The 12,641-nt window shown below is 33.7% G+C and overlaps 1 protein-coding gene across 3 annotated transcripts in view; it reads right to left on the reverse strand.

Annotated features, from left to right (window-relative positions):
• The window catches only part of LOC110991655 (1-phosphatidylinositol 4,5-bisphosphate phosphodiesterase), a 43,790-nt gene that overhangs the window by 23,105 nt on the left and 8,044 nt on the right, over window positions 1–12,641 (reverse strand). For 2 of the 3 annotated variants that reach the window (XM_022257105.2, XM_022257101.2), the window contains exons 2-3: window positions 4,514–4,618; window positions 2,785–2,898 (exon numbers count right to left, since the gene is read on the reverse strand). In XM_022257105.2, coding sequence (XP_022112797.1) covers window positions 2,785–2,898; window positions 4,514–4,570 — 171 coding nt within the window. In that variant the 5' untranslated portion in view covers window positions 4,571–4,618. Of the gene's footprint in view, window positions 1–2,784; window positions 2,899–4,513; window positions 4,619–9,935; window positions 10,016–12,641 lie in introns of those variants that run through there. The other variant, XM_022257103.2, reaches the window with a different exon arrangement.

Raw genomic sequence — 12,641 nt, forward strand, 5'->3', positions numbered from 1 at the left:
GGTCTTGGCGTCTCCCGCCAGGTTCGGTCGACAAATAGGTACTCTGGAAATATCCTCATGATATATATGGGCATCCCGCTGACCGGCGCGTTATCACTTGTTCTTATCATACTGAGTTATTTGAAAATTTTGTGGCAGAATTGCTAGTGTGCTGAAGCATCATTTCGGGTAGAGACTTGCGAGACTTGTTGTCAGAATCGGTGTATTACATATTTATTCGGTCAAGTGGTACATCAAAGAGTATATAGTTCATCGACATCCGAATGGCAGACGAAATAAAACGAATGGAATTAGACGTTATAGCCTATTTCAGTTTATGTTTCTCTTTAATCCATTAGCTCATTGTAGTTTCAATTACGTTGCAAGTACAATTGATTTATGACTCATAAACGATAGAAATGGATTTGCGAATTGAGTACCGCAATGCTCCAATAAAACTTTGAGGTAAACACAATTACATCAGGCAAACATATCTGCGCAGATGCCAAGCCAATCTTAGATTCGTTACGAGATACGTTCGAGTTCAGTGAATCAAATTGAAAAGTAAGTATAATATTATTTAATCCTAATAAGGATATTCATCCCATTATACCGGATATTTATTTGCTGAGAAAAAAACAAATTATTTTATATTGTATAGATTTTACAAAAAATACTTTTATTTATCAGCAAATATCCTTATCTTATACGTGCTAATTAAATAAATCAGGCGCTACAAGCTTTTTATCTCTGGGCCTCAGATTTATCTGTCTGTTTTATGATCAATTTACCAATCTAATAGGCAAGTAGGTGACCTGTGCCGTATACAGACTGTCAACTTTTTGGTACTAAGGCAAGTCGGTTTCCTCACGATGTAACGTGCGAGCAAATTATAAATGAGCACACAAGAAGAAAGTACATTGGTGCACAGCCGGATATCGAACCTACGACTTCAGGCATGAGAATTGCACGCTGAGGCGGCATCAGGTCTAAATACGTGCTAAATAAAAAAGTGATATACACAAATTATACATCAAAAATTTCGTAACTCAATTGCGATAGCTTTGATCAAGTGAGTTGAAGTCAAGGAGGTCCTAACTTGATTCCTTTGATTGAAGGGTGCGAGTAAGTCAACAGTGACGAGGCAAGTGATGTATTAAAGGGGATTTGAGAGACATAATATATTTATGTTTATTGAGATGAATATCGACTATGCTGGTATAAGCATGAACAATTTTCGTGCGCTTAACACCATATTGAAATAAATATTTAACAATAATATTCAACCGTATAGAACCTTTTGGTAGGCTTAGAACACATTTTTTAATAGACCAGGAAGCAAAGTGCCGGCGTTTTAAATGATATATCGTCCATAGTCCATAACGCGTTTTAAGAGAGTTGTGTATTTTAATTATCTATACACTTGTAGCTTTTAGTAATAATACAGAAAAAACCGTTTATGACATCATTGTGTAGAACAACATACCGCTGTACTGACAAAAATCAAACCTCCCGGTCCTCAATCCGGCTGAATTCTATTAGGTTTTCTTAATGAATTCATTAGGTTCTTAATAATGACGCCATCGGCAGATACGACTATCGGTTTTTACGACCAAATATGAGTAGTCCGTTCGATGTCCTTATAACAGATTTTGACTGTAAGTAACAATAGAAGATGTTGATGAATTATATACTCCAGAACAAAATTTGAAAGTTTCTTTAAAATGTGTCTTACGTACCAATGTCTAAGGGTAAATGTCAATCTATATTAACTTGTCTGTGAGTAATCTAATTTGAGCCTGACGTATCACGGACGTGTCAGACGATTGACACTTGCATACGTGATGTTTTGCGTAGGTTGCATTTGCATAAGATGAAATACATTTTGTATATAATTGTTTATTTGCAAATGTTTATTGGATTATGGAAACCATCATTTACACACACCTATAGAAAATTTAACTCTGTACATTATGTTATAATTTGACCCTGAGTCTTGTAACTTTCAGGTATTTTGACCGAAATATGAATGGAACTGACCAACACTTTAGTGCAAAGGAATGAATCAACCATTATATACAACATTCTGTTTGTAATTACATTTTTCAAGAATTATATTATAAAACTAGTCGGCGTTTACGAAGAAGCCGTAGATTCGAATCTCAAGGGGAAAAAACACAAAACACCTCGCCCCCGCAGTGTACAGCGTCCTGGTCTGTTTATAAACTCCGAAAGTCGTATCATTTTAACAGGTAATTGAATTAAGCATTAAATTAGAAGTTACATTTTTAAATTAAATTCATTTTATGTATAACTGAAGTATTTCCGAACCCATTCGACTAATTTAACAGTTGCCTCCCAATATGTGTATGATTGAGTGGACCTGCTTTTCCAGCTTTCAGACTTCATAACACTGCATTTTCATTTGGGGAAATGAATAAAATTTCAAGATCATGTCATCAACCAAACTTCCGCTACATAAGTTTAAACATAAGATCAAGGCAACCCTAATAAAAAAAGGATATTACACAGTTACAGAATACATAGACGATAATAAAACACTTATGCCGCTATGAGATAGTGAGATGGCGTAAATTGACATGCATAAGTGAAACCTACCTAACCTAGATGAATAAAAGACTTTTGAATTTGAAAAAAATTAAACAAACCAACGAAGTCGGTCACGGTTTTAGACCACGATTACAAAAAGTATATAATATTCCCACTAAAATGATTGTTACTTTCATATATAATTTTGGCTTTTGTATATCGTCTCGAATGATGCAATACTGCAAGAATACATACTTTTCCTTCACTTTTCCAATAAATGAAGAAGCCATACTCGTCGACTTTGAAGAGGCATTCCTTTTCCAATTCCGTGTTGTCTTTTTCTTCGGTCCATCTGTCAAATACAGCTCCCTGCAAGTAAAAAAAAATTAGGTCTCTCGCTAAAGCATCGAATCTTCGAGTTAACGATAATAAGTCATATAGGTTCACTGTGTTCACTTAAGGACGGATTGTTTTGAAAACGAACTTAGCAATTGAAAAGAGTTTTTTTATAGTATACACGTAATTTCGCTTGAAATTAGTTTTACAAAGTTCTACGTAGTATGTGATCATTGGCTTTGGCATAGGTTTTAAAATGATGAACAAACCAAGAAACTCGGCCCGACGTTATTTCTTTTCGACTATTCTTTAAAAAAATCTAACAATATATTCTAGTATTGCATCCAAAAAGCATTAAGAGAAATTTTTATTGAATCCAATTGCCATAAAAATAAGACTTCCGCACTTATAACATTAGTATGGAATGGATTGGAAATTCACTAAAGCTATAAAAGACGTTTATAACCCCAGTGTATCCAGGGTACCGATTGCATTCTAAACAAATGCGTCGCTTGATTCCCGTGGTCGCTTCCTGTGATCCGTGCCAAATTCTTATCTTTATATACATGTTTCTACTGTACGTGTAAAGTCCTCTTAAACGGCTGGACCGATTTGAATGAATTTTTTAAGTGAAACTTCTTTAGGCGCATGAGGGTAAATTTTTTACGGAACGTTTTTGTCGATGAAAAGGGAAAGAGCTATTGAGACCGATTGAGAGAGAGTGAGACAGGGAGATCGAGAAAATACACGCTATGGATAATGTATTCGTTTAGTAGTGACATATAGTCTTGTGCAGTAAACGACATTTTATTTTTTTATATTATCATTAGCACGTATACATGGAGCTTTTAGCTAATAATAATTAATTTACAAAGAAGTTTAACTTCTGACATGTCTACATTGTACGCACGCACTTTTTTGTATGCATTTGGATGGCGCCCTGGGTTGTATAATTCAATTTTCAATTTCAAAAATTCTTTATTTAATGTTCAATAAAAATTAAAAGTGCTACATTTCCAGTGTACATTAATTCCTAGAACGTAGCAAACTTATAACTAACACGTTTTATAAATGGATTGTATAGATTCACGAATCAGCCCGGCAGATGGCGCTGCAGTCGGTATCTAGGTTATTTATCTTTACAGCAAATAAACAGCTGAAATATATATAAATCTTTGTTGCACGTGTTCGTTACTAAACTCTTAAACGGCTGGACAGATTTCGATAAGATTTTTTGTGTGTTCATGATTTACATTATTAGATTTTTTAATGTAAGACGCGTGTACACGACTACGTCTGTCGGATTCGCTAGTATATACCTGGTGTATGGTTCTGCGAATTTATTTTTTTTTTCGTTAAAAGGACATATTTTATAGGGTAGCAAACGAGCCTCCAGGACGCCTATAAATGGCAGTTATCGCAGCCCATGGCATTGGAAGTCTTGTGTGTTCTTGTGAGCGGACCGTGGAAGACTTCCACACAACAAATAGAAATGCAATTCTAATAGTTTTATACTTTTCATAAAAATGTATCTAAAGATAACTACTGTTTCGTAGTCAAGGAATGTCATGACGATAAATATATGAAACATTTGGAAGAACTAAGAAATAACTAATAATATAGTAGTTTTTATATAAATTTAACTTACTTGGAGCAAGGGTTCGGGTACGGGGATCTGCCAGTTAAATTCAAATCGCTTGGTCATGATGGAGCTGCTTCCCCACCACTGCTAAATTTACCACGAAGACATTTCCTGCAAATTATCACGCAATAAGTAATAGTTAACACATTTCTGTTGAAAATATTTAGAGATAAATTATTAAAATAGCTTTCGTCAGTTGTCTTTCGTCGCCTGTTGTTTATATAGACTATCTTTCAAAGAGTAGGATCAAACGGGTAGTCGGTTCACGCGCGTTCGCGAGTGCGTCACTGGCCTTTTACCAATTGGTTGATATGTTGATACTTGTTTTCTTTTTAAATGAAATCAACTAAACTGATGGTTAATAAGGACATGGTGTAATCCGGCAGTCATGGAATCGAACCCACGAACACCACAGGCAACCACACTAAATATAATTAATTCAAATTCTTTCGCAGAAAAAGTGTCGATTTCCAAAGGTTTACTTCTCGCAACATAGGAAAAGTCTAATGATAAAAGTTGAGAAGACTGTAATTACTGCCTTCCTTTAGTTAACTCGAAACGACTTGATAAACTTTGAGGACATATTAAACTGCAAAAGTTTCGACTCCAAAAGTGATCTCGTAGTTGCCAATGTAAGAGAACTTTCGAAGGAAGAAGAAAGTTCAATAAGCTGTTGTCGCTGAACTGAGAATGCAATATCATGCGATATTATTTATTACAGATTATTATAGAAATTTATAATAATATCTACTTATTTGTACTTCATATTCCATCTTCTACAGAAGAATATTTTTTTGTATATTTTTGATTGTCATTATTATACTACAGTAAGAAACTGCACAGTAAAGATCAAAAGTTCGGCGTCGAAAATAGGCAATTTTATTCAAAAATTTGACAGCGCAAACTTTTTTTAAATTATAGAACACGGAGCGATAGACACTCTAACTGACACAGGTCTCGCGAGGGCATTGCCGCCCTTTACGCCCTTAGCATGTTAGCATACATTAAAGTCTAATTATTTTTATTAAACATTTCTCAAGTCAGAATTTAAATAAAAAAAAAACTTTTTTTGTGTGTGAAAAAGAAAATATTGACGTAATCACCTCATACGACAATCATAATAGTTTACATAATACTTGAACGTCCCAGGGAGCAAAATTTTAAAATATGATTGAATTTTCTGTGTATCCATTTTTATTTATTACTATGTAGGTAAAGAACATTGTAAATACTCTACAATAGATTATAATTAAATAATCAAACGAGAATGTTCCAGATAATTCCACAAACGGGAAATTGAGGATGAAAAATCCTGTTATAAGAATGCAATGACTCAGCTCACATCATTACTGAAATCACCTCTCCAACCCCACCTTACTGAGTACTCGACCTAAAATTACCAGTTTAAAGACGTCTGCAAATTGCCACTTGCCGTTTCGACAATTTTTGATGTGGCAACACCGGAGTATTTTTCGTATGAAATAACACAGCGTTATTACGAAATGTAGGGCGGAATAACAGACGGTCAACATAATTAGATACAGTCTAGACGCATTGACCATACAATGTTTAAAGTTTAGCTCTTCTTGGAGAATTTATTACCTAGGTAGGTAAAAAAAATCAGTGGCGCTATAACCTTTTCAGGTCCTCAGATTTCTGTATCTGTTTCATGATCTTTTGTCAATCTAGATGTCAAGTTAGATGATCAGCCTTCTGTGCCTGACACTCGCCGTCGACTTTTTTAGTCTAAGACAAGCTGGTTTCCTTACGCAGTTTTTCTACACCGTTCGAGCGAATCTTAAATGCGCTCTTATTAAGAAAGTCTATAATATTGCATAGTCGTTCATCAAACCTACGATCTCAAGGATGAGAGTTGTACGCTTAAGCCAACAGTACTCATTATCATAAAAATAAAAGACTAAATTAAGAAGGAAGGAAAATGTCAATATTATCTAGCTTATAGTGAAACTAGTGGCCTGTCCCGGCTTTGGACGGGTGGACATTTATATAAAAAATGAAAATATTAATATGTTCTTTAATGTTATTAAAAATATTTTTAGCTCTGTCTATCAATAGTTTTCACAGCGCATGCCATGAAAGCCATGCCAAATATATTATAGGCTTTTTTTACACCTGGGGTAACATTGTAGTTTTAGTAGAGTACCTTATTTTTTTCTTGCAATTAAAATAGCCTATATTAATCAGTCATAATGTAGTATTCACATGGTGAAAGAATTTTTAAAATCGGTTCGTTACAAACATACATACAAATCTTTCCTCTTTATAATATGAATTATATGTATATAGAAATATTGTTTTATGTACAAAATTGAACAACTCATAGAATGATTTAATTTAATTCATTAATTTTATTAAACGAATTATATTTTACCTATTAAAACGTAGTTTTAATTGACGTAAAAATAATAGGATTAATAATTTTTCTTTTCAGTTTATGAACAACAATAAAAATAAGGACAGCTCAAGGTTTCCGGTGTCAAAGGCCATGGCATCGACAAGAAATAACTATCGAAATATAACTAACAGTAATTTTTTATTTACAGTATTTACAATTTACTTAACCTACATAAGTAGTTATTATAAAAAAATTTAAGAGCCTGTCATTATTCGTTGAGCGAAGCACCAGTAGTTATCGGTACAGTCTACCAATTAGCAGCTGTGCACTTAGTCCAAGAGTACTCTATTTGATACTCTCAATTTTGATCTAACAAAAAGTTTTGCTAGTGAACTTCTTCGACACACATTATTTTATCAACAGATATAGAACATTGTATTTTTAACCAACGGTATAATCATCTGCGCTTTTTAAACAGAATACAATTTAATACGAACCCAGGACCAGGACATGACCACGTTTCTTCGCGTATCCTTTTCGGGAAATAGCACGAAAAAATAATGTTTACTTTATTGGGAACAATGAACCGATTCGCATAAATGACCTTGTTAGACGATAATACAATTATTTTATTAATTGAGGAAATAATAGAGGTTATATATTTAGCAATCAATTTTAAAATATTTTCAGTTCTTATATGTGATGAGAATGTCATCTAACTAAAGCTATTTATTTTGGTTTTGCCTACGTTCTGCAGATTTGTGGAGACGCGAAGGATAATGCCATTTTAAAAGGAGTAGCATCCTTGAAGCACCATGTTCGTTATAGTTATCGCAATATAAAGCCTTTCTCTCTCTCTTGTCGGTACGCTGTTCATGAAGTCTTAAAAGAGTGATTGATAATCGTTTTCGTTAATCAGCCGGTTAATTCATAAATAAGTGCCCTTAAATCCCGACTAGTGGGCACATTATATAAGGGAATCAATACGAAAGGTACATGACCGGGTGCGGCCCGCACTAATAGCCGACAGTGATTAAGAGCCATTGTGTTCCAGAGGAATCACTCGCCTATATCAAACCAGTGAGTACTAAACGTTGTGAAGTGTTTGTTTTGTATCTAGGCTGCAAAAAGCGCAGGAGATGAGAATATAGTTACATTACAAAGATTGTAATGTCGTTAAACAAAAATGGGTTAAAATCATTTACAAAAAAGATTACTGTGGCATCTGTGTGCACTTTCTTTTTTCCAGTGGTATCTCGAAAGAAAAGTTGCCAAGTTACGAAATCAGGAACTTTAGGATGTTGTCATTGGTGAATTATAGAAAATTAATTGATGTATAGTTTCAAATAAAGATACTTAACAATCAGGTTGAATTAGAAAAAAAATCGTGTAGATTTACCAGGCATCCTATCATTCCATTTGTCCCTACTTTCCGAAGAGCGCGTTTTGGGCAAAACTCACCGATGTCTTGATGGATATCCATAGTTGCTCCCCTCACACTTCAACATCTATTTTCGTTATATAAATTATATTATTGTTTTGTTTAATTTGTTTTTATTCTCACTTGTATGCTATTTTTGCTAATAATGCCTGTCACGTTCCAAAAAAATGTTTTCCTTTTTTGTACTAATTTTGGCCAATTATATTCATACGGAGCTTTGAAATGAGAATAAACCCAAATGTTAATCTTGAGGTGTCAGACAATAAGTGAACTAATTGACATTTTTGCACGCTTAAATAACCCTGAATGAGGAGGTTTTAATCCGTCATGTATTTTTCGTGATCCGACCAGCGAATTTAAGGCGATTTAATTTTCAACAAAGGGTTACGTGACCAGTTCAGGAGATCGGATTATTTCAACTCATAATTAAAACCACTTTTGAAAGATATTGACATACATAATATGTGACATCGCTTTTGGTACTATAAAAGAGATTTAATAATGGCATAACGCAACGTTGAGATGTTTTATCGAGAATTAATTATTGAACTGACAAATTAATTCCCAGCTTTTAGAATCAATGTCTCATTATATATAATATAATGTTACAGATGACATTTTTATTTCATTATATATATTATTGTCAAACCCAAATAGACTGAAAGGGCAAGACTTTGATCCCAAACGAATCGAAAATTATACCAAAGCCAAGTAAAGTGTGCCTGCTTAATATTGAATATAAGCTAAGAATTTCCCCTTACATTTTCGCAGTTTGCAAGCAATTTCCAAGAAATATGGTATATCGCTGAAGATATGTCATCAGTTGACATAAGTCAGCGAGGCGTGTTAAAAGGGAGAGACGCGAACATGGGGGTATCGCCATTCGAAGCTAAATGACATTCACGTGTTAAATTTAAGATTTACGCTACTCTGACAAATATATTTTATTATTATTTTTGAAAATTGCTATTTAACTGTGAGGGTTGTTTCGTACCAGTACATGTAACAAATCCACGCATTTGATATTTTTAAAAGGACTTAAAATTTTCTTTGTATTCTTCACGTGTTTGCTTAACACACAAGTCTTTAACACACTCAACGTTTAGTACAAAGTTACGTAATAAAATTTCAAACAATCTCGAAGGCGTTCTAAGTTGTACTCGTATAAGAGAATGGCTAATTATACATATAACGTATGCTGCCTTTGTTTGCTTTTACGTAATTTGGAATAATTTATAGGCTTCTAAGGTTTCTTCGTTATACTAAGAGACTTAATAATTAGTTTTTCATTGGAGATTCCGTTTTACAACTTTTTATGAACTTTATCCCAAAGAAAGCATTACAAAGAAAATTTATATACCTACCAAATTTTACTATATATTATTTATATATATATTTAATCAATATTTTTGCAGCGATGTTTGTGCAAATCGCGTTACATACATTTGATTACAGTAAATATTAAAATATCAATATTCAAGAACATTAAAGTGCAAATTTTCTTTTCTTATACACAATTATATATTAACAATTGAATTACACATAACGGATAAAGTATTCCATAGCTAGAATTTTGCTAGACAAAAAATACGCGTTTACTGTCGAATTTTTGATGTCAAATAAAAACTTACCTGAAAATACTAAACAATATAACTAAATAGACAAGTATAACCAACGGGACTTAGAACGAAACTGAGCGAATGTAACGTTTAATCCTATTATGGGAAGCCTTGCTAATGGAATTAAGAGTTAACGTGCTTTTATAATAAATCCCTTTTGTGCGTGACAGTACTCGTAACGTGAATGTGAGCAAAGGTCCGTAGGTGGGTCATGTGAGAATCATTATCGGAGAGCTGGCAACTGGCAAGATGCCAATCTTAATTGAAGTACCTCATTTATATTCACTATGTATTTGGGAATAGTGCATAGGGAAAATAATTTTGCTGTTAATCTATATCAAAATAGTTTTTGAAGTGAAACTTCTTAAGGCGCACGAAAGTAAACTTTGTACTGATGAAACGTCACGAATATGTGCAGCGTTTTTGTCGAAGAAAAAGGAGAGAGCGATTGAGACCGATTGAGAGATAGTGAGAAAGGGAGATCGAGAAAAGATACACGCTATTGGTTGATGTTTAGTAATTTTATACTAGAACTTTAGAGGGAAATTCTGTCGCATAACGTCTTGTGCAGTAAACGCAGATTTTTTATTTATTTATAGTATCATTAGCATGTATATACAGTGTGGTACATTATCTATTGGGTTGCCTTAGTAATAATTAATTTACAAAGAAGTTTAACTTCTAACATTTGTACTTTGTACGCACGCACTTTGTTTTTTAAATTATTCCTTGAAGTCTGAGAAAGGAATTATGGAGCGAGACTTGGAGAAATATTAGATTTAATGAGAATTTATTCCGAAAGGGCGAACAGTCTTTATAGGAACAGTAGCATTGCAAAATGTTCCATATATTGGTAAATAGCTACTAAAAATATCTTAATAAGGCGAAACGAATTTTGCGAAAGTAGCTAGTACATAAATAAGTAACCGCTGAATCTACGCCTGAATAAAATTAATTTTTCAGAAAAAGGTAGTCAAAAACCTGGTAACCAAGTACTCTTCCTATGTCGTATTGATTCGGAAATACCAATTGGCTTTAACAAATTTTCTCAGAATTAAGCAGTCAATGTAGAATGAAGACCAAACAATGTCACTAAATAGAGCAAAACTTGAAACAAAAAAATAAAAAAATAATTCAACTGTGGTTTTGTAGAACTGAGAACAAATACGAACTATTCAGACTATATTTACGAACTCCGACCTAGTGGTTTCGGGTGACCCAGATTGCCTCTAGCTTCATTCGATCAAAAGCTACTAGAAAATGTATCAGTTTTATCAAGTGAGGAGTTTCACATATTCCATCGAAAACGTATCATTTATATACCTTTATGTTAAACCAATAAGCCGATCGTCGATCGATCTATCTCTACTTAGTAGGTAAAGTCATTTTTGTTAAGCATTCAATACAATACAACAATTCTAATCTTTCTTAATACAATAAGCTCAAATCTGAATTTATTCTCCAGTACCAGCTCCTTCCGCTTAACCGTTTAACAAAGAGCGATTCGAATCGTCACTTTCACCATACCAGTCACTTTCCATGCGGCTTGATCCCTTAGGATCGAGGATAGGCCTACTCCAATTAACTCCATCTCTCTCTATCTTCACCATTTTTCTCCCAATATTCCCCACCACTTTCAACTCGTCAGCCCACCGTGCAAGAGCACATTTTCCTCGTTACCCTGCCATGTTTTACAATTTTTCTTATCTCATCCTGTAGTATTAAATTTCTAGTTGAGAAGTTGTTATTTTTTCGTTTGTGTTCGAGTCATATATCCATGATTTACCACCGTAAGAGGGACATGGCAATATGTGTCAGGTGTCTAGGACTTTCTTCTTTAGTTATGTTGGTGTATCTGACTTCTGTAATTTTTTTCTAATCAACTTCGACATAATGCAGCGAATTTTTAAAATATATTCCTTACCCAAGTAGATGTATTGTTGCACATATTCTGTGGGGTTTCCATTAATTTGTACAGGATTTTCTGATTTCTCATTATTTTTGTTGAATTCTTTGCTTGGCTAACAGAGTTCATTATCTTTTTCTGTGTTTGTAGTGATGTTTCTGACAATGAAACTGTAATCAGCAAATAATTCGTGGTTTAAGTAATTAACGCCATAATTTATTATAATTAGTGTCTAAAACAACATCCGCACAAATTAGGATCTAGATAACAATGATCTAGGACATAGGCCATAAACCTTTCGCAAAAGTTTAGCTGGACGTTTAATTTATAAAGCCTAGCTCGACCCAGATTTGTGGTTCCCTTTTGTCGTATTAAATGGATTTTCGCCTCAAGGGGCAGGGTAATGGCCCAACTTTTATACCGTTTATTGTCTACCGTGGCTTGGTGACTATCATGGAATTACTTATTTATAGAAATTACGCTTTTATTACTTTGTGATAAGGTTCATTATATGTTATTTTCGTACCAACTATACATTCGACGTAAGCTTGGTAAAGTTAATGAGGTTCTTGTTGTTACTGTAGCCTGTAGTATTGTTTACGCAGTAAGAATAGCAATTAACTCTTCATTAATTATCACAAAGCGTACATATTATTGTTTGAAAAAATATAAAATGGGACAGCCTATAATAATCATTATTCCGTTTATTTATTATATCAATTTATTTATATTAGCAATTATGCTAAAGGCAATAACATTAATTTGGGCACACTAAAAAGTAGGTGGCAGAACTGAACTGATAGCTTTTTAGG

The sequence above is a fragment of the Pieris rapae genome, chromosome 6, assembly GCF_905147795.1.
Source record: "Pieris rapae chromosome 6, ilPieRapa1.1, whole genome shotgun sequence".
In the NCBI taxonomy this organism is placed as follows: Eukaryota; Metazoa; Arthropoda; class Insecta; order Lepidoptera; family Pieridae; genus Pieris; species Pieris rapae.